Source organism: Nerophis ophidion, linkage group LG04 (genome assembly GCF_033978795.1).
Source record: "Nerophis ophidion isolate RoL-2023_Sa linkage group LG04, RoL_Noph_v1.0, whole genome shotgun sequence".
Taxonomy (NCBI): domain Eukaryota; kingdom Metazoa; phylum Chordata; class Actinopteri; order Syngnathiformes; family Syngnathidae; genus Nerophis; species Nerophis ophidion.
In genome coordinates this window covers 48,396,635-48,419,502 of record NC_084614.1, presented here as the reverse complement: position 1 = coordinate 48,419,502, position 22,868 = coordinate 48,396,635, and the positions used below count along the sequence as shown (strand labels likewise).

Here is a 22,868-nt window from a genome sequence, read left to right as displayed (position 1 = left end):
ATCACAGCAGGAGTTCAAGTTGACTATTCTTTTTAATCTTTTTACACACAATATTTCTTCTTTTGTTTGTTCCCAAAAGGATTTTCTTTTCATTTTTAATTTTCACAACAGTTCATCTTCTTCGTTCACTCCCCAAGTCTTTTCAGTCTTAGTTCGTTCACTCACAAAGTTTTTAACTTGCTCAGTCCTCCCACAACCCTTCTGGCGTCCTCCGCAACTCCTTTTCAGCCCCACCCTGCAGTCACCAACGCTGCTAAATAGAGACAGGTGATTAGATAACTCGTTCCAGCTGAGGTATCCACTCACCTGTCATCTTGCTTCCAGCCGGCTCCTGTGTATGCCATCGCCGGCAGGCGGCGCGTGACCACGCCCCGCCTCTCACAGGCCTCCACCGTCAGTTTCAGGCCGGGCACCTGTCCGGCCGCGCCGACCCCCCCAGCAGATTGAGGTGGTAAATTTGGGTGTCTCCGCCCCGGTCCGAGCGCCGAACCTCATAGTCCACATCTCCCACTTGCCGTGTGACCTCAAAGGGTCCTTGCCTTCGCGCAAGTAATTTAGAGCTGGAACTGGGAAGTAATCAAATGACTTTTTCTCCCAGTGCAAATTTTCGCAGCCGGGTTCCCTGGTTGTATGCGCGTTTTTGGCGTTCTTGAGCTTGGAGAAAATTCTCCCTGATAAGTGCCCCAATGTGTGTAGTTTTGCTCTCAAGTCCATAACGTACTGGACTTCAGTTTTACTGGAGCTCGGACCTTCCTCCCAGCTTTCTTTAATTATGTCCAGCACTCCACGTGGCTTCCTGCCGTACAACAACTCGAATGGTGTAAAACCTAGGGAGGACTGGGGTACCTCCCGCATCGCAAACATGAGGGGATCCAGCCATTTGTCCCAATTTGGTTTGTCCTTGTGCGTGAACTTACAGATCATGGTTTTTAGCGTTTTGTTCAAGCGTTCCACCAGCCCATCTGTTTGGGGGTGATACACGCTGGTGCGGATCGCTTTGATACCCAGTAATCCGTATAGTGCAGTACATGAAGGACATGCCTTGGTCGGTCAGGATCTCTTTCGGGATCCCGACCCGGGAGATAATTTGAAACAGCGCTTGCGCTACGTTCCTTGCGGAGATGGAGCGCAGAGGCACTGCTTCGGGATACCGCGTTGCGTAATCCACTAGGACTAACACAAAGCGATATCCTACCGTCCAGTTGCACTTACACCTATAGCTATGAAGTGCTTCGAGAAGCTGGTACGGACCCACACCAGTTTGCCTACAGAGCCAACAGGTCCACAGAGGACGCCATCGCCACAGCCCTACACTCCTCCCTGGGTCACCTGGAGACGGGGGGAAGCTACGTGCGGCTGCTTTTTGTGGATTATAGCTCGGCATTTAACACCATTATTCCTGATAGACTGGTGTCCAAACTGTCAGACCTGGGTCTCTCGAACTCCATCTGCATGTGGATTAAGGACTTCTTATCCAACCGCCCCCAGAGGGTGCAGTTGGGTCGCCACATGTCATCAAGCCTGCACCTCAGTACCGGCTCTCCACAAGGCTGCGTGCTGAGCCCCCTTCTCTACTCCATCTACACATACGACTGCACACCTGCCCACTCCAGCAACTCCATCATCAAATTTGCGGATGACACCACCGTAGTGGGGCTCATCTCGGAGGGAGACGAGGCTGCATATCGGGATGAGGTGGAGAAGCTGTCGGATTGGTGCAAAGTCAACAACCTGGCCCTGAACACCTCCAAGACCAAGGAGCTGGTCATAGACTTCAGGAGGAAAAAAACGGACATCCTGCCCCTGATCATCAGTGGTGACTGTGTGGAGAGGGTCTCCGACTTCCGCTCCCTGGGAGTCCACCTGGCCAACGACCTATCCTGGAGCACCAACACCACAGCTACCATCAAGAAGGCACACCAGAGACTGCACTTCCTGAGAATACTCAGGAACAACCACCTCTCACAGGAACTGCTGGTGTCCTTCTACCGGTGCTCCATTGAGAGCATCCTGACCTACTGCATCTGCGTGTGGTTCAGCAGCTGCACGGCCGCAGAGAGAACGGCGCTCCAGAGAGTCATAAAGACCGCCCAGAAGTTAATCGGATGCCCCCTCCCCTCCCTGGCTGACCTGTACAGCTCCCGCTGTCTCAGGAAAGCACAGAGCATCCTGAAAGACCCATTCCACCCCGGGCACAGCCACCTGGAACTGCTACCCTCAGGCAGACGCTACAGGGTGCTAAAAGCGAGCACCAATAGACTAAAAAATAGCTTTTACCCAAGAGCCATAGTAGCACTAAACAGGCACTGAGTGTCCATCATGTCCTCATGTGTAATGTTTAAATGTTTTTCTATTTTTTTGGACTACAATGTGAAATAATGTTTTATGTATGTATACATAGATACATCTGTCATCTCTATTTTTTTTTTTTTAATTTATTTTTTATTTATTTATTTATTTTATTTATTTTTTTTAAATTTATACTACCATATTGTATATGCACCTTAGGAGGAGCTGCTCCAATTTCGTTGTTCTTTGAACCTGTTCATTGCAATAATGACAATAAAACTCTATTCTATTCTATTCTATCCCCGTGAGCTCGGGTGCAATGGCCCGATGAGGTCCATGCCTATTCTTTCGAATGGGACCTCTATAAGCGGTAATGGGCGCAAGGGCGCCTCCGGGACGGCCGCTAGATTTACCAGTTGGCATTCCGGGCAGGCGGCGCACCAGCGGCGCACGTCTGCCCGAATGCCCGGCCAATAGAACCGGGCCATTACCCGATTAAGTGTTTTGTCATAACCCATATGTCCAGCCATTGGGTTCACATGCGCCGCCTGGAAAACCATTTCCCGGTGGCGTTTCGGCACCAGCAACTGGGTGATCTCTTCTCCCGTCTGAGTGTCACGGGTCACTCTATACACCCTATCTCTCATAATGGAGAAATGAGGGAATACCAGCGCCGCTCCCGGGCGCATTAGCTGACCGTCGATATAGTCGACTTGGTCCCAGGCCGCGCGCAAAGTTTCGTCTCGCGACTCCTCGAGGGGAAAATCCTCCGTAGGATGCCAATAGGAGGCCGGGGGGGCGTCTCGTGAAGCCCCCGCCGGTTCCCGCTCGGCAGTGGCGGAAGGCCCCGCCTCGCCACTGAGAACCGCGCGGATACTCCCTTTTCCTACGGTCCGTGAACGCCTCCCCACACATTGCGTCACGAGAAGTGGAAACCCCGGCCAATTTGGCCCTAATATTATGGGAGGCGTAAGGTGCGCACTTACAGCAACCTTCACCCTATGCTTTTGTCCCCGATGCCAATTTTCTAATGGAACAATGGGATACGTGTACACATCCCCATGAATACATCTAATTCATCCCTGTGTCGCCTGCCTCAACGCCCTGGGCCGAACTGGGTTTTGCTGGATCATGGTTTGTTTGCACTCCCTTGAACCCTTACCGGGACACAGTACGCCTCCCCTGGATCGGAGGCGGGTACTGGGGGCTCGACCACCCGTATCACCTGCCCCACCTCCATCAGTGAGCACTCCCTGCGCACGTGACCAGGTTGGCCGCACCCCCAGCACACCGGCCCTGGCGTTCGAGGTGCCGTCTGCGGGGGAAGCCCTTGTTGCGCAGCGCCGGGAACCTGGACAGAGGGAGGAATGTCACACATTTTATACTCCCCTTCTCCCCCCCTCAATAGTGCTGGAGTATGATGTTGTGTGTGCGTGTGTGAGTGTGTGTGCGCATGTCCTTGTCCGGGCTGGCGGCCTCCTGCGTCTGCCAGCTCCGTCTCCGGGGTGCTGGGATGGGCCGCTCGGCCGCTCGTGGTGCTGCTCTGGATCTGTCGGCTGCCCGTGGCGCTGGTGTGGGTCTTTCGGCAGTCTTGGCGCTTCCTTCCCGGTATACCGCCAGATGATCCTCGGCCAGGGCCACCGCGGCCATCAGGTCCTGCGGGCGATGGTACCGCACCCAAGCGGCCGTCTGGGCTGTGATGGCCTCCACAAACTGCTCCAGGAGGATCCGCTCCAGCATCTTGCTATCGGCTTCCTGGGGTTCCAGCCACCGGACGGCCGCATCCCGAAGCTGCTGCGCCAGCACGAATGGTCGGTCCTCGGGCCCCAGTCGCATGGCACGGAACCGGCGTCGGTGGTCCTCCGGGTGGCTGCCGATGCGGTCTAATATTGCCCGCCGTAGGTTGGGGAAATGCACCCGAGCGTGCACTGGGAGACTAAGCGCCGCCCGCTGCGCCTTCCCCGCCAGGAGCGGCAGCAGCTTGACACCCCACTCGGTGTCCGGCCAGCCGCATGCTGTCGCTGTGGTCTCAAATACGTCGAGGAATACTTGCGGGTCCTTTCCCTCCGCCATCCTCTGCATGGCGGTCCCCTTCCCCTTCTCCTTTCCTCTGGACTGGCTCACCAGTGCTTGCAGTACTTGCATCTGTTGCATGGTTGCCTCCATCTGCTGCTGGGTGGCTGCTGACACCTCCGCCAGCACTCTTCCCAGTGCCTCCAGGGGTTTGGGGGCCGTCATCCTTCCTCGGTCCTTGCTTGGTTGGGCGCCAACTGTGACAGGTTTGTGTCGTGGGGTCTTCAGGACCGAAGGATCACAGCAGGAGTTCAAGTTGATAATTCTTTTTAATCTTTTTACACACAATATTTCTTCTTTTGTTTGTTCCCAAAAGGATTTTCTTTTCATTTTTAACAGTTCATCTTCTTCGTTCACTCCCCAAGTCTTTTCAGTCTTAGTTCGTTCACTCACAAAGTTTTTAACTTGCTCAGTCCTCCCACAACCCTTATGGCGTCCTCCGCACCTCCTGGGTCCTTCTGGCTTTTCAGCCCCGCCCTGCAGTCACCAACGCTGCTAAATAGAGACAGGTGATTAGATAACTCGTTCCAGCTGAGGTATCCACTCACCTGTCATCTTGCTTCCAGCCGGCTCCTGTGCATGCCATCGCCGGCAGGCGGCGTGTGACCACGCCCCGCCTCTCACAAGCTTGTTTTCCCGCCAAGGGTTTGAGCCGGTGTAAATTCTGCAAACAAAAGCGATGTCACATGCAACAAAGGTATTGAACTATGATACCGTTTGATTATACATGATTTGCTAGGCCGTTGTACCAACATAATTTGATGGGTACCTATAAAAGCACCATCACTAGGTTTGAGTGGGTGAGAGTACTGGTATGGTTTTATATACTTTAAAGTGATGGTTAATAGGCAAGCTCACATCAAAGCTGTTTACAGGTCTTAGGAGGTACACGCACATATGTGATACGAGTCTTTTATAGCTGCATTGGGGGCCTCAGGTATTCTTTTTAAAAACAAAAATCTGAGATTGCCAGCTTTGACTCGAAAAAATAATTTACCCTGCAGCCTTCCAGATTTATATTCCTGTTTTAACAGGGAATGCGGAGTATAAAAAGCTCACTCTGTGCTACATCAGTTTTTATGCCCTGTAGTATTCTGACACTAATATACAAGTGTAACCCACTATACTCTCATATCTTTGGTTGCATTTGTAAATTAGATGATTAAAAACGACACTCAGTAAATGTGGGTAAGTGTGCTGGCTAAAAATATATTCTGTGAATTTATGAATATGTAATGAACTTCCCCCACTTTTTTGTTGGAGTTTGTCAGGAGTGATGGCCGTAAAAGATAATGGGAAGGGCTTGCAGCTTTTGGATGGTTAAAAACTTGAACATAAATCAGCGTGTCATATTAAGTTATTGGTTTCTCATTGAAAAATTACACAGGTTTCCGTGCTTGTCATGTATACATAGGGAATACCCACCGAGTAAGCGCCCCAGGGAAATGTTGACACCTACTGTATGAGGAATGAGCCAGTCAGACAGACTGGTAGTGCCAACACCTGCAAGGCACCGTGAATACCCTTGCTGTCACATGGTCTTATTGTCACATGAGTGCTTGGGGGTACAGGGTGTGTGCACATATCAGCCTAGAAAATACAGCAAGAAACCTTGATTCCTCTTTGGCTATTCTACTGAGGATAAAAAAAAAGGACGTTGGTATAAAAACCTGATCTCAGCCGAGTTAATAACTGCAGCTTGCAGGAGTAACATGTGGCCAGGAGGTCGATACTTCCCCCCACGGTCGTACTCTCCTCTCTCCAGTGACAGTAAGAGCACCGACACATGCATTTTTATTCAAGCTGTCTGCCATGTTGATTGACCTTTGCAAGCTGGATCTATCCATGAGACTTTTTCATTGCTGGACAATGTCCCTGAAGTAAACTGTATGAAACTTAAAATGGCTCAACGGGCAGCTCATTCCGGCCTACCCGTTATCAGTAATAACTTGAGGAGTGTGTCTCAACTCTAATTGTGAGTGACACGATTCAAGTAAGAGAGGTGCTACACAGAGTGTGTATTCGCAAAATATGGTTTTACACATGCTTAGACATAGGGCTGGGCGATATATCGATATACACGATATATCGTGGGTTTGTCTCTGTGCGATATAGAAAATGACTATATCGTGATATTCGAGTATACGTTTTCACGCAGTTGCTTTTAGCTGCGGGCATTACACTACAAACTCTTCCGACTCTTTCCTGGCTCTCCTTCTCACAGACAGGCAGGCACACCTTCTTACATACGTCACATACTGTCACGTCGTACGTCACATACGTATACGCCCTCGCAGAGCAGAGAGGTAGCAGCATGGGTAACGTTAGCTGTGGTGCGAGCGGTAATACGAGAGAAAGAAGGTGCGAATCTGGTAACAAATGAAGGCATCGTCTGCCGCTGGTTTGGCTTCAAGTGGGAAAATGTCAAACAGACAACCACAATAAGTCAAGCATGCGGCACAAGCGTTGCTATAAAAAGTAGCATCACTGCTAATATGTAGCATCATTTGAAAAGTCACCTGCTAGAGAATGAAGAGAATTTAATAACGTCAATAGTAACTTACCACAAAGCGAAGCACGAATACTATTTGATTTCCTATTATGCACCTCATTTTTATTTCACACTTAAAATGTCTGTGACAATCTTGCACTTTCTGTTTTTGAAATGACATGAACGTCTGTGCCACTGCTTAATAACTGTTTTATAAATACAGTTTTGGTCAATTGACTTAATTGTGATTTCCTTCTCTGGATGAAAGTTTAAAAGTAGCATATATTAATGCAGTATGAACAAGAATGTTTTAATGTAGACACATAGAACCATCATACTGCTGTGATTATATGTATCAAGTGTTCATTCTGTCAGAGCGTGGACTTTGGGTTTTTTTTTTCCGGAAGGCAAAGGGAAGTTGGCGCGGGAAAGACGTGAAGGTAGGGACATATGTATTAATTGCTATAAAAAAAAGGTACAAAACTAAAGGCGCGCACAAAGGCTTAGAACAAACTTGACTAATGAAACAAAAACTAGCACTTGGGCCAAAACTATGAACATGAAACAAATAAACACTTACTGTGACAAGAATAAACAAAACTTACATGGCATGGCTAGGAACAAAACTATGGACAGTATGAGTAACAGAGGTAGTAGCATGGCATGAAATGAACGGAGGTAAATTCGCCAGGCTGACTTCCTGGCAACTTTCGGTGTAAATAATAGACATGATTAGTGAAAACAGGTGCGGACTCCAAATGTGACACAGGTGAAACTAATAGTTGCTATGGTGACAAAACAAAAGTGAAAAAGCAGGAACTGAGTGTCCAAAAAACAAACAGCACATGGCCAAACAAATACATGATCAACAGACATGACACATTCAAGGCCAAGGCAAAATATCGAGATATATATATCGTATATCGCGATATGGCCTAAAAATATCAAGATATTAAAAAAAGGCCATATCGTCCAGCCCTACTTAGACATGAAATTTCACATCAGACTGATATTTGATCATGAAATATGTATAACACACTTGTGGTATTGATTGCTTATTTGTGAAGTAGCGTTTAGGAGTTATCAAATTGAGTATATAACAGATTTTGAGTAGGGATATTCCAACAGTGTTTTATGCTGCCGATTCGGATACCTATAATCCATAAACCAAATCGGCCGATACTAATCCCAATACTGATTACGTGCATTGGCTGTCAAATACTTTATGTACTTACATCTTGAGACTAGAGGTTTAAATAGTGTCCTGAGTTGCAGAATACAACCATTAACAGCATTTTGGTTCTTTGATTCGAATCTTAGGCATTTTGTCGTCCAAACTACAGATGCGTGCCTATAACTTAAAATGCCGGACACACGCAAGTCAATCTGGGTAGATGTATAACAAATATGGATAATCCGCTGATTACGTGACTTCATTAATTGTGCACATTGCAAATGGACAGTTTGGAGACGGTCGATAAGAGGGCAAGATTATTTTATAAATATCTCTGCAATGTGTACATAAGCAGGTACTAAAAGGTAAAATAAGTTGATTTTGCCAGTTAGTGCCCCTTTAATGTTTAGTGCACGTAGCCTGTAAGTGTGGTGTACTGCACTTGTTGCCCGTTGTGCTATACCTGATTTCTGATGCTGTCAAACATTAGATGGGAAAACATCTGATATTGCACAATGACAGTTACTGTATTGCCTTCTGGGATGTGGTTGGACGAGCTGGGGAGAAAAAAAATCAACCAACATTGTCATCATCTATTAAATTGCACACCCCTCTCACTCCCAGCAGTCTACTAGAGACCCATAGAGATCCAGACCTCCCACAGGACGCAGATTTGACACCCTGCCATAGGGCTGGGCGATATATCGATATACTCGATATGTTGCGGGTTTGTGTCTGTGCGATATAGAAAATGACTATATCGTGATATTCGAGTATACGTTCTCACGCAGTTGCTTATAGCTGCGGGCATTAAACTGCATGCGTTTCTCCCTCTTTCTTGTCTCTCCATCTCACAGAGACTTAAAACAAGCGCATCTTCTTACATACGTAACGCATGCAACTTCACACACCCTCCCAGTGCAGAGGGGTAGCGACATGGGTACCATTAGCTGTGGTGCTAACTGTGTGTTGCGAGTGGTAATATGAGAGAGAGAGAAGGTGCGAATCTGGTAACAAATGGAGGAAGAATTTATTCCGGAGAAAAACAGCACGAGGTCCATCATCTGGCGGTGGTCTGGCTTCAAGCGGGAACATGTTGAACATTTATACGGCAGAAGCCTTGCTACAAAAAGTAGCAGCACTGCTAATTTGTAGCATGATTTGAAAAGTACCCCGCTAAAGAATGAAGAGTGCTTCAAACTGTGCATGTCTACATCTCCGTTTGGTGCCACACCCACAAAATGCCGAAGCAACTATTTCCACATCAACACTGTAGGACATACACTTTTTGATTTGCAGCTCATTTTTATGTGAGACTTACTCAAAGATCTTGTGTGACATCATGCACAAAAGTGCACTTTATTTGTTTTTAACTATTGTTGTGGCGTTCTGTACAAAAAGTACACTTTAATTTAGTGTTTGTTTGATACGTCATCTTATTGACATCATGCACAAAAGTGCACTAATAGCTTGTTTTAAAATGTCTGTTTGTGCCACTGCTTAATAACTGTTAAATAAATACAGTGTTGGTCAATTAACTTAGTTGTGGTTTCCCTCTCTGAATGAAAGTTTAAAATGAGCATATATTAATGCAGTATGCAGTAGAATGTTTTAATGTAGACACATAGAATCATCATACTGCTGTGATTATATGTATTAAGTGTTCATTCATGGCTAAGGCAAAATATCGAGATATATATCTTGTGTATCGTGATATGGCCTAAAAATATTGAGATATTTAAAAAAAAAAGGCCCTATCGCCCAGCCCTACCCTGCCCCCTTTGGAAGCTTTTGAAATTAGATGAATTATCGGGGCCCAGAGCTGTTCAAATTGTATTCAAACATTATCTCTCCTCTAGATTTCCAAGTGATGATGATCGATTATTTGTCTTTATTTGTTTCTTCATTAAAGATAATGAGGTCACCCGATAAGCAGACAAGGTTAGTTTGAGCAGTGTTTCCCACAGTACTGCACTCTGAGTAAGGAACATCCCTGCCTCCGCAAGCTGATGAATACCATTCATATAGAATAATGCTTGTAATTGAAGGAAGAAACTAGAAGGTAGTTTGAACTTGATAGTAATGTGATTCTTTAAAAGTTCTTACTATTAAAGTAAATCAATATATCAATTCGAACCTTTGGGGTTTGGAATGGGAGAAAAAAAAAAGATTCAAATAAAATAAAATAAAAAAATCGGTCTAAGCCTGGGCCCCTGGAGAGGGGGTGCAGACTGAGGCCAAGGGAAAAAAAACAACAACTCATAGCCATAGTACACATCCCTCTTACATGTGTGTAAGAGGGAAACATCAAAGAACACAAAGGACATGAAAGACGTTAAAGTAGCGGAGCTGATGCAACCAGCCACTTCTACATACAGCTCTGAATAAAAAGTAAAAGAAACATATACACTGTGGTGACCTCTGCGGTGTTTCACGCCGTCGTCTGCTGGGGTAGAGAGACCATGGCCACAGACTGGAGCAGACCCAACAAAGCAACCAAGAAGCCGACTCCACTCTCGGTTCTCAATCAACTCTCGGCCAGTGTTCAGTCTGCATGGATGAGCGAGGATACGTCCAAGAAGACTGAGGTGTCCGATACCTGCTCATTCAGCCAAGACACTGTGAAGCTTGTCTGTCCCGGTGCTCAGTGCCAGCTCCGCAGCCCTGTCTCTTCATCTGCATCTCCTCCAGTCTCTCCAAACTGACTCTCCAAACTGACTCTGGTGTGGCGGAGACCCAGCAGCTGGTCTCCATGGCCAAAAGGCTCCCGGGAGGCAGATCCAGAAGTCCACAAAGAAGCACTGCAGAGGTCACGAAAGTGCCACCCCTTGTCATACAGTCCCAAAGCGTCCCGGACCAAAAGGCAAAAAATTATATATATGTAATAATACATGAAAACAAGAGGGAAACCCAAAAGGATGACACAAGAGCACAGAGCTCCTGCCAACAGCAGCCACTACTGCGGCGATCATCTCACGCTTGCTAGCATTAGCATTCTGTTTACTCAGGTTGAGGCTAATAACTACTCAAATGAAGTGTCACTGACTACTTTTACAACTTGTAATGAAGTAAATACTTAATATTTGATGTTATTTACCTTTGTTCTACGCATGTGCTGCCTCCTTTATTTCTCATTCATCTAACAAAGTCAGAGTAGTAAGCAGCTGAGGTCAATGCTTTGAGTCTGTCTCTGTAAATACAATCAAAAGATTCTGTCCACTTCTCGTAGCTTCGTGTATAGAAATTAAGTTTGAAAAAAAACAAACATTAAACTGCATATAGTTTAAAGACTACTGCTGAGTAAAAACACCGCAAGATAGTTCTACTGATCAGTGTTCTTCAGCACACAGATGCCCCTCAAAAGGGTTCCTTTCGTTCTTCTTTTTATTCGTTGTCAAGTTTGTTGTTATAGACATGTAAAAGAAATAAGAAATAAACATGTCGTCCTTGCACAACTTTACTCCACAATGGCGGTCGGGCTTTTGAAAAATACGTTCTAGGAATGCCCTCAAACGGTGTTCCACCAAATCAGTGTTCGACAGCACAGTCCACTCCCAAAAAGGTTCAGGGTAGCTTTGAAGTTTCTGAAAAACTAAATCTACTCGGGTAGTTTTTGGTGGAAACATAGGGGGAACTTTTATTTAGTGGGAAAGTTTCTGCGGTGGAAAAGGGCTTATTGTTTAAAGTTTTTACGTGTTTCAGTTGTCCGTTGAAACGTTGACTTTAAAAAGTGGACTGTTGGAGCTTGTATACGATTTTTTAAGAATTAATTTTTTTTATTGTTTTTAGGCAATCTTTGTGCTTACTCGCTGTGTGTATATGTCATGCATCATTTTACGGATTGCAAAAATCGGTTTGAATTGAGAATCATATTGAATCAAGGATTGATCCTGATACAAATCAGCACCGCAAGAATCGGAATTGGATCGTGAGTTGTAAGATTCACATCAAACGACTACCAATGTTGCATCTTAAACATCTTCTTTGGTTTATTCGTGAAAGCTTGAACACCAGTGTTGAACTAATAACTGATGTAACCTGTGTGCCATCTTTTACTAAAAAGTGTGGAAACAAAAGCATTTATTGGTTCATTGATTTGTTAATGCACTTTCACATTTTGTCATTTGTTTTATTTACTCAAGATGTTAATACAATTTTGAACTAAACACTAATGTATTTACTTCTTAAATACTTTAAAGGGTACTTAATATATAAAACAAATGTTTCTTACCTTTATTTCCAATCTGAATAAGTCTTGAAAATGTAAACTTAAATCATGGAAGCATGGTGGAGATATTTATAAAACAAACTTGCCTTCCTACAAACACTACGTGGCCCTATTGCATACTTGGAGGGAATGGTCATCAGATCATGGCGCGGCACCTCGATTCAGCCAGTCAATCTGTCTTTTGCAAGGGATGAGTGAGCCTCTCGGATATGCTACCGCAAAAACTTGACATTCTAAAACTGAGATATGGCTTCTCAGTATTGCCAGCAACGGCCTTACTTTCAATTGTTGAAGTGCTTCGTTAGTTTGTGCAGTTCGACAACGAGGAAAAACAAACTCAACAATGCAGTGAGGGGGGAGAAATAATCGATTTTTAGATGCCTCGCAATTCAGATATGGACGGTTATAAAATCGATTAGTAAACATCAATAATCAATGTATTTATTGTAAATAAAGTCATTCAGACAGTTTTAAAATTTGGCTGACCGCAGCGAGCCACCTCACAGAGAGATCCCACCAGCTCCTTTATTACAGGGCATTTGTGTTCCAGTTTTGCCCACCTTTCCACAAATTTAATAAATGTGATGGGAATTTCTTATTACAAATGCACTGTTTTTAAAAGTTGAAAAGTGATAAAAGCTTATTTAGTGAAACAAAAAAAAAAAGTAAAACTGCATCAATATACATAAATTAAAGATACATAAATGATCAATATTTAATTGAATTGTAGCTCCTGAATCGTTATCGTTTTCAAATTTTGAGGTGGCTTAAAGATTCCCACCTCGAGTAAACAGTGTGATTGCAGACGTAGAGCCATTTTGGAGCAAAGTAATACGCTGAACCATGACATCCAGAAGCGCCACACAAAAACTGCTTGCAGTTTACAGCAAGTGGCAGACACTGCAACACAGCCAAAAACAGTCTGGACCAACCATCGAGGCTAGGCTAGAACTCACCGAAAGCCTTGGTGACCTTTTAAGCTCACGACAATGCCATAGCTCTCATTGTAGCGCAACTTCCTTCTTGCCCATCGTGAAAAGGGCTGCCATGGCAGCATGGCTGGGGTAGACAAGACCCTCACCAGCATGGAACAGTGCTCATTCCAGCAAAAAGCAGCATAAGAACGTAGACGCCAACGTGAGAAGCAGTGAGCGGAAGAAGCCATGCACCGTGAAGGATGAGTTCTGCAGAAACCCAGTGTATGCGTCACATTCTTTTTCAGTTTGAGCGTATCATATGTCAGTATTGCATAATGGAGGTCTTGTCATGTGTAACACTAATTTCAAGGGTGTTGTAAATAATATATATATATATATATATATATATATATATATATATATATATATACTGTATTTACAAACCCCGTTTCCATATGAGTTGGGAAATTTTATACAATGTAAATATAAACGGAATACAATGATTTGCAAATCCAATTGAATGCACTCCAAAGACAAGATATTTGATGTTCAAACTCATAAGCTTTTTTTTTTTTTTGCGAATAATAATTAACTTAGAATTTCATAGCTGCAACACGTGCCAAAGTAGTTGGGAAAGGGCATGTTCACCACTGTGTTACATCACCTTTTCATTGAACACCACTCAATAAACGTTTGGGAACTCAGGCAACTAATTCTTGAAGCTTGGAAAGTGGAATTCTTTCCCATTCTTGTTTTATCTAAAGCTTTAGGCGTTCAACAGTCCGGGGTCTCCGCTGTCGTATTTTAGGCTTCATAATGCGCCACACATTTTTGATGGTAGAAAGGTCTGGACCGCTGGCGGGCCAGGAAAGTACCCGCACTCTTTTTTTACCAAGCCACGCTGTTGTAACACATGCTGAATGTGGAATGGCATTGTCTTGCTGAAATAAACAGGGGCGTCCATGCAAAAGACAGCGCTTGGATGGCAGCAGTATGTTGTTCCAAAACCTGTATGTACCTTTCAGCATTAATGGTGCTTTCACAGATGTGTAAGTTACCCATGCCTTGGGCACTAATGCACCCTCATACCATCACAGATGCTGGCTTTTGAACTTTGCATCAATAACAGTCTGGATGGTTCGCTTCCCCATTGGTCCGGATGACACAATGTCAAATATTTCCAAAAACAATTTGAAATGTGGACTCGTCAGACCACTTTTCCACTTTGCATCAGTCCGTCTGAGATGATCTCGGGCCCAGAGAAGCCGGCAGCGTTTCTGGATGTTGTTGATAAATGGCTTTCGCTTCGCATAGTAGAGCTTTAACTTGCACTTACACATGTAGCGACCAACTGTATTTAGTGACAGTGGTTTTCTGAAGTGTTCCTGAGCCCATGTGGTGATATCCTTTAGAGATTGATGTCGGTTTTTGATAGTTTCGTCTGAGGGATCAAAGGTCCGGGTCATTCAATGTTGGTTTCCGGCCATGCCGCTTACATGGAGTGATTTTTCCAGAGTCTCTGAACCTTTTGATGATATTTGTCATGATACGTGGTCCGGATCAGGTTTAGTTTAGTTATGTTCTGTTAGTTTTGGACTTCTTTAGTTCCTGGTTGCACTTCTTTGTCTGTTTTGTCACTATGGTTACTTATGATTTTCACCTGTCTCTGTTTTTTGGGACACACCTGTGTCTAATCAAGAGACAATATTTAAGCCTGCCATTTTTATCACTCGTCCTGGCTTCCTTGTTTGCGGTAAGCAACAGTCACGTATTCCTGTTCTAGACTCTGTGCTAAGTTGTTGCCTTAGCTTCCCGTGCGTCGGCACGCTTTTCTTTTGTTTGTTTCTATCTGTTTGGTACAGTGTATTATTTATTAAATCAAATCCTTCCTTTACGTTTTCATCCGGAGTGTCCGTGTTGCATTGGAGGAACGATCCCACATAAAGATGCGACCCCCAGGTGACAATATTATGGACCATAGATGTTGAAATCCCTACATTTCTTGCAATTGCACTTTGGGAAACATTATTCTTAAACTGTTTGACTATTTGCTCACGCAGTTGTGGACAAAGGAGTGTACCTCGCCCTATCCTTGTGAAAGACTGAGCGTTTTTTGGGAAGCTGTTTTTATACCCAATCATGGCACCCACCTGTTCCCAATTAGCCTGCACACCTGTAGGATATTCAAAAAAGTGTTCGATGAGCATTCCTCAACTTTATCAGTATCAATTGCCACTTTTCACAACCTCTTTGTCACGTGTTGCTGGCATCAAATTCTAAAGTTAATGATTATTTGCAAAAAAAAAACGTTTATCAGTTTGAACATCAAATATGCTGTCTTTGTAGCATATTCAATTCAATATGGGTTGAAAATTATTTGCAAATCATTGTATTCCATTTATATTTACATCTAACACAATTTCCCAACTCATATGGAAACGGGGTTTGTATATATATGGCATCTTTGATAACATACGTTAGGGATGTAAGGATTAACGTTATCAATGATAAACCGCTGTAAAACTACAATTGCTACAATCCTTAACAAACCCCAGCCCTACACATTGTACATCCTAATAATAGATTCCGTACAGATGAACGCTACATGTGCTTACTGACACATACAACAAACTGAACTGTCGGTTGCATTTTCAGTTTATTGCGTTAGCCATGCTAGAGATTTTATTAGAAGAGCATAAATGTGCTTGCAATAACTTTGAAATCTCTCCTGGACTCTGTGTCTTTGCACTGCAGACACGGAGTCTGACTGGAGCTTCACATGGATGGTTGCATCCAACTAGCAGCTTTGCATTGATGTCGCTCTGAGCTGTTTCCCTGAACCTCTCATTACACACTACTTAGCCACAAGGCAGCAGCTCCTACAGTCAACAACCCACACTGTACTGCTGGTACATTTTTGTCAATGGAATGACAAGGTGTGGTTTCCCTCATTGCTACTGGATTGTCAGGTATTTTTCAAATAATCTGTAGCACAAAGTCTTTGGAAAACAAGAGACAAAAGACTGCGATGTAGAAAACAAGAGGTTTGCATTTAACATGTCTGTCTTTCTCATGTTTGATGCTCACTTTGTACTGTAGTATTGTATTAATTGCTGTAAAGCACATCTTTATTGCACATGTCTTTACTACACATGGTTTGGCCTATTTTGAGTACAGTGTACTTTGGTTTTTGTTAGTAATCCATTCCAGATGCTGATTTGCATGAATAGATTTGGCACTGCCGATTAATTAAATGTGTATGCTGATGTGGGGACTCTTATTTTGAAATAGGGATTTACATTTTACATCACATTTATTGTAACCAAAATGATTACAGTTAACATTACCATCATGACATTGTTGAATGTGCTTAAGAAGAACTAATACACACCTACAGACTTAAACCTAATTTTATTTTTCAAATTAAATACAATAAATAAATAGCTATAGGCGCACTTGGCGTGGCGGACGTCCAGGGAACGGCCAAATCCGTGGACAGCGAGGAGGTGGCTGTGTCGTCCTCGAGGCAGGCGTGGAAGCTGGGCGCGTCATCCTCGCTGCAGGCGGCGAAGTTTGGCTTGGCGGCGCTTGGCGGTGTGGAGCTGCTACTGGCGGCGTGGAGCTGCTACCAGCGGCGATTGGCGGTGCGGCGCTTGGCGGTGCGGCGCTGCTATTGGCGGCACGGAGCGGCTACTGGCGGCGCTTGGCGGCGCGGAGCTGCTACTTGCGCTGCTTGGCAGCGCGGAGCTGCTACTGGCGGCGCTGGAGCTTGGTGTGGTGCTGGCGCTAGCCGTGGACTTGGTGCTGTTCGTGGACTACGACTTGGTACTAGCCTTGCGCTTGGACTTGGTGCTGGACTTGGACTTGGTGCTGGATTTGGACTTGGATTTGGTGCTGGACTTGGAATTGGTGCTAGCCTTGGACTTGGACTTGGTGCTGGACTTGGAATTGGTGCTAGCCTTGGACTTGGACTTGCCGTAGACTTAGACTTGGTGCTAGACTTGGTGTTAGCCTTGGACTTGGACTTTGTGCAGGTGGTCTAGCTGCGGGTTGCGGCTTGGCAGGCCAAAAGACTGGTGGTGGTGACCGGGCCGGAGGTTGCTGCCTGGTTGGGTGCAGCTGAGTCACCCCACTAGAACAGCTCCCGGCTCTAGCCCCCCCCCCCCTCAAGGGACGGATCCAAGACATCCCCAAAGAGGGCCACAGACGACAGGGATATGTGGGAGGGAGCTTGAAAGGAGTCAAAAACATCTCCTCCATTCGGCCATCGTTGCCAGCATTGCTTCAAGCCTCTCCGTTATAGATATCTCCGCGGGGTTCTTATTTGGCTGGAGTATTCTGTCACGAGGTGTTGGTGACGAACCCCAAGATGCAGAGATGACAGGCTTGGAAAATGAAAACATGGTTTTAGAGTACAAAAAATAAGGCAAGGAAAACACAAACTACAACCCAACAAACAGGGACAGGAGTTGGGATCCAGAGAATATCTCTCAGCTTCCAAAAAAAAGGCAATCCACAGCAAACAGCAAACATCAAACAATACTCCAGCACTCACCGGAGGGCAAAGGCAGGTTTAAATAATGCCTCTGATTAGTGCTCAGGCAGCAGGTGAGCGGGTGAACACTAATCAGAATCAGGTGGAAATAAAAAAGTAACCATGGTAACCAAAACAAACAAGGGTGCACAAAAAACAGGAACCGAAGGAATCATAGATTGAAAATAAAAAACAAAATCCAGACCACACAGATATATATATATATATATATATATATATATATATATATATATATATATATATATATATATATATATATATATATATATATATATATATATATATATATATATATATATATATATATATGTAGCCATATATATATGGATGTAGCCGGCAAAGTATTCCCATGCTAGCTAGCCGGTCTAGCAAGCACGCGTCATTCAGTCCAAAACGGCCTGATCTATCCACATTCAGAATTGTCTGGCGGTCGTAAGTGATCCCGGAGGGACCACGCTGTAAGCCAGCCATGAAATTTGCAGAATTGTCCGGTATTTTTGCCAAATGTTCCATCTTTACCAAGAGCCCCTCCACGCCGAAGTACATCCGGGAGATGCCATCTTGTTAAGAAAAGGCGTTAACAAAATAAAAGCATGTAAACAACATACGCAAATGTGCGATAAAATAATTGTCGGCGTTAATAGATTGATGAGTTAACGCGTAATTGACGCATTAATTTGCCCACCCCTAATATATATATATATATATATATAAATATATATATATATATATATATATATTAGGGGTGTATATATATATATATACATATACATATATATATATATATATATATATATATATATATATATATATATATATTATATATATAAGGGTTGTGGGGAAAAATTGATTCGAATACGAATCAAATCGTTTACGTTGTGTGATTTAGAATCGATTCTCATTTTTTTTTAAAAACGATTTTTTTTTAAGTTGCATTATAAAAAACATACAATTATATTTGCTGATACCTGCAGAAACCCTAAAACTGCAGGTATTAATTTTATTGCATTATATGACAGAAGTGATTGTACTTGCGTATTTCATTTCAAAGTAAAGCAATGGGCAGTGTACACAATTAAAGAATTATCTGGTGATTTTGTTTTCTCTGAGCATAAAGGCAAAGTGGTCAGTGATTATAAACAGCAGTTTCGCACATGAATACTCAACACTACCTGTTCAACCATTTGATCCCTTATGCTTCACCTTTCCAGTCGTTTTCATCGCCTTTGCTCTGGCTCCACTCACACTCCTTGTTCTTGTGGCTCTGCACCGGTGCTGCCTTGTAAAAGTGTTGTAGTCTTGTTCCTCTTTACACATTTTGTGTGCAATTCGGAGTTGTTTTTCCTCACTCCTTTGTTATATTTTTTTGTTCTTTCTTCTCTATGTTGTGGTCATACTGCGGTCAAGGCCGATTGTTACAACTCCGTTATTACGCGTCCTCTGCCATTTATTGTAGACTGAGGCTGATATGCTAACCACGTACTTTTTATTTTCTATTTTTTATTGTTTAGAGTGTGCAAATATTTAATCAAATTGAATTGCTTGGCGGCCGTGTAAATTGTATTTGCTTCTGTTGTTGAGGTGGCTAGAGATGTCCACCATGACCAAATATCTTGGTCAGTTTTTCATGTTAGCTTCTTGCACAGGCATACCCACAAAATAATGTTTGATAGAGCTTAAATGTGGCAAACCAGTTGGTCTTAAAAAAAGGGGTCGATCTGAAAGCCAGAGTATTTAAATGTGTTTTAAGGCGGAACATGAGGTAGCATCTCTAACTATTGACAGTGGGGCATTCCGGAGGTACTAGAGCCCAAATAAAAATCACTTCTAGAGCCTAAAAGGCAGAATCCTTGACATCTCTTACATTTACTTATTTGTGTTTGATTATCTGTACTTGCACTTTAACACTGAGTGTATGTATGATAACAATTTGACAGTTGAATAATTAGTTAAAAAATATTTTTGCATGTTGAGCATGTACTGTACTTTCTTCAAGCTATTAGTTCAAGCTCGATATTTCATGAACAAACGATATATGTAATTCAACACTACATTTTCTCTATGGTATCACCTTGAAGAAGAAGAATTGGCTGCTTATCAGTAATTAGTCGGTGATGAACTCTTGGCAGAGGGATACCTTGTCACGTTTCCTTTAATTGAATGTATTAGAGGAGAATGATGATTAGAAACATCCAGTCCTGCTCTAAGAAGGAAACATTGGAGGCGGACATTTGTGTTTGTGCTCAGGGATCAATTTTCTTGGATAATTTCCTGTTTGTGAACCACCCTCTGCTTTGAATATTTTCATCCCCTCTCACACTATCTGATGGATCTCCTTTGACTGACATAGCGCCGCGACTCTGTCATGCGTGCGGCGCTGGCCCAGGGGTGTCTTCTCTCCCATCTCTATCTCTCGATCCCTTCTTTGCTCAAGAAATATTAATTAATTAGTAATGGGAACGTTGCAGAGCAGTGCTGGCGCTTTCTCTCCCCTTGCTGAAAAGGAGCAAATGGAAGCCAGTAGCAACCTTGTGGCCTGGCTTGGTAGATTCCTAAGCTGCACAGTAAATCACAAAGCATTCATCTCACTGTTTAATCATGGCTGCACTTTACTGTTCTTAAATAAATTTAGACCACTTCTTGAAAACTAAGGCTTTTATTACATTCTTTAATAATGGATACACTTCATGTTTACTATTTTGTGATTATTGATCAATAATTGGGGTTGCACAGTGTAACAATTAAGCTGGATGAGATACAATAGATGTCAGTGTTCTTGTAAGGAATACTGAGCATTCACTTAAGAGCTTTTCTAAAAGGTCAGCTCCTCTGTGCCTGCTACACTGGAGATAGCTACATAAAAGGACACCAGCCATTAGCTGGCCCAATACAACTTTGTCTCAATAATCACTGTTTACTGTACATGCACTAAAACACAATTATTCCATGAACTCAGCTTTTTAAATTTTAATATAAACACCTTCATTAGATCAAGTTCAACTTTCCCAACAAGGATTGAAATAAAAATGTACAAAATGTATAATATTTTTATAATTACCGATATTTATTATTGTACCTACACTAGCAATGTAGCTATAAACATTTCATATTACTGTCATTGTGACCCAAAATTCTTATGGTTATAATTATTATCACAGCATCGTAAAGTGTGTTTTAAACATTTGTTGTTGTTTTTTAATTGATTGAGAAGTTTATTGACATCTTATAGAATTGAATCCATGTAATGCTTTGAAAAGGCAAATGGATGGCACAAAAAGCTAAAAGGCTTGTTTCCATTGTGGCCCATTAAATATTCATCACATTTGATGTATTCAATAATAAAAGATATATAACCCGTAACATGTATATGCAAATTTGAAAAACAATATATACAAAAAATGGGGTAGGGGGCTGGGTATATTCACTATCTACATGACACCATGTACATGATTATGCACATGTTGACTCCAAGAGTGTACAAAACAGAGTGAGAAAATATATATACACTATAACCACATATAAACCTCTTTGATGCTTGAAGAGTTGCTGGGCATCAATTATGGTTCAGATCAGGTAGAGGTTGAGCTCATGGCAGTTTTAAAATTTAGTTGGGAAGTTAAAATTTTAAGGTCTGTTGGTAGGGCATTCCACTGTGTGGTGGCAAAATAGAATGCATTTTTTCCCATAAGAGTCTTGAATTTGAGGAGGACGAGGTCTGAAGAACTCCTTCTCGTGTAGTACCTTTTAATAGACACACAATACACTTTCTTGGCAGAAGACACTATTTTTGTTCTGGCTTTTAAGAGACACATTATCTTCTTCCATCTTAATTTGTAAAAGTAAAAAAAAATGTATTTATAAAGGCAAATTGGGTGTTTACTTTGCGTTACTTTCGGTTTATGTGAGATTACGCAAGTTAATTTCCTGTTGTAGACAACTTTGTCTGTGTTAATAAAGTTGTTGAAAAAAAACAACCTCCGCCTGTGTCGATCACTCTGTTTAAGACCGCAAAATGTGCACATTTGAATAGCTTAGTTGCTTAAACAGCGATGTCCTTAGACACGTTTAGATTTAGGAATTTTGTTTCTTAATAGGGAAAGACAGCAATTTGTTTGGTATTCATGCTAGTATTCAGCGAGTAGTAAGCGAGCTATTGTTATCTGGTCCTAAAGTTTGTCAAAGTATGTATATCAATCACAGTCTTTTGATCATTTTGATACAAAGCGTTAGTAGTAACCATCAAGATTTTACCGTGGTTATCATTATGTACGTTTATCGTTAAATTTCTTTAGGGTTACACTTTTCCATTGACTTAAAATACTAGTTTTGTTTATTCCTGGCTTTGTCTGTGAGCCTGATGAATGAGCTTATATTCCTTCAAATTAATCAGGCATGTTTCCCTACTTAGAAGATTGTCTGTACAGAATTGTAGTTCTGTCGTATTTTATTTCTTGAAAAAACTGATGCTCGTGCTGCTTTTCCCAAAAAGTAGCATTGCCTGATGGGTAACAGAATTTAAGCTTCTAAGACCATCTGAACTGTCCAATTTCGAACAATTCAACGACCTGATGGATGAGAAATTCACAGGCATCATTTTTGATTTTCTAACAATATTGATTCATTTACATTTGATATATTTTTATGTAAAAAAAACAAAACAAAACACATTTTGATTCATGTTGATTGTGCTTTTTTTCTGTGCACCAAACATCGCCAAAATAGGCTTAATGCTGTGTCATTTCTGTATGTGTAAACATTTGTAGTTTATTGTGTAACACTAAACCTTCTATTTTATTTATGTAGAAAACACAATGGACGCTTTTGTGATGTTTATTTTATCTTTATATTTTTTAGTCTTACAAAACTATATAAAGGAAGAAGTATACCGTGTTTGTCGGATTATAAGTCTCTCCGTAGTATACATCGCACCGGCCGAAAATGCATAATAAAGAAGAAAAAAAACATATATATATGTCACATTTTTGGGGGAAATTTATTTGACAAAATCCAACAAAAAGAATAGACATTTGAAAGGCAATTTAAAATAAATAAAGAATAGTGAACAACAGGCTGAATAAGTGTACGTTATACGACGCATTAATAACAAACTGAGAACGTGCCTGGTATGTTAACGTAACATA

At 42.6% G+C, this 22,868-nt stretch overlaps 2 protein-coding genes across 2 annotated transcripts in view; one reads left to right on the top strand and one right to left on the bottom strand.

Annotated features, from left to right (window-relative positions):
* Positions 1 to 22,868, top strand: part of med13a (mediator complex subunit 13a) — a 207,813-nt gene that overhangs the window by 40,051 nt on the left and 144,894 nt on the right. The gene's annotated exons all lie outside the window — the stretch shown is intronic.
* Positions 3,691 to 13,306, bottom strand: LOC133550635 (uncharacterized). Its single transcript, XM_061896560.1, has 2 exons — positions 13,212 to 13,306; positions 3,691 to 5,026 (listed from the first exon to the last, which is right to left on the bottom strand). The coding sequence occupies exon 2, from the start codon at positions 4,690 to 4,692 to the stop codon at positions 3,691 to 3,693; it is 1,002 nt and encodes a 333-aa protein (XP_061752544.1). The 5' UTR covers positions 4,693 to 5,026; positions 13,212 to 13,306.

Excerpts from the sequence above, each read along its gene's own strand:
- LOC133550635 (XM_061896560.1), bottom strand. The coding sequence starts at position 4,692 with ATGAAAAGAAAATCCTTTTGGGAACAAACAAAAGAAGAAATATTGTGT.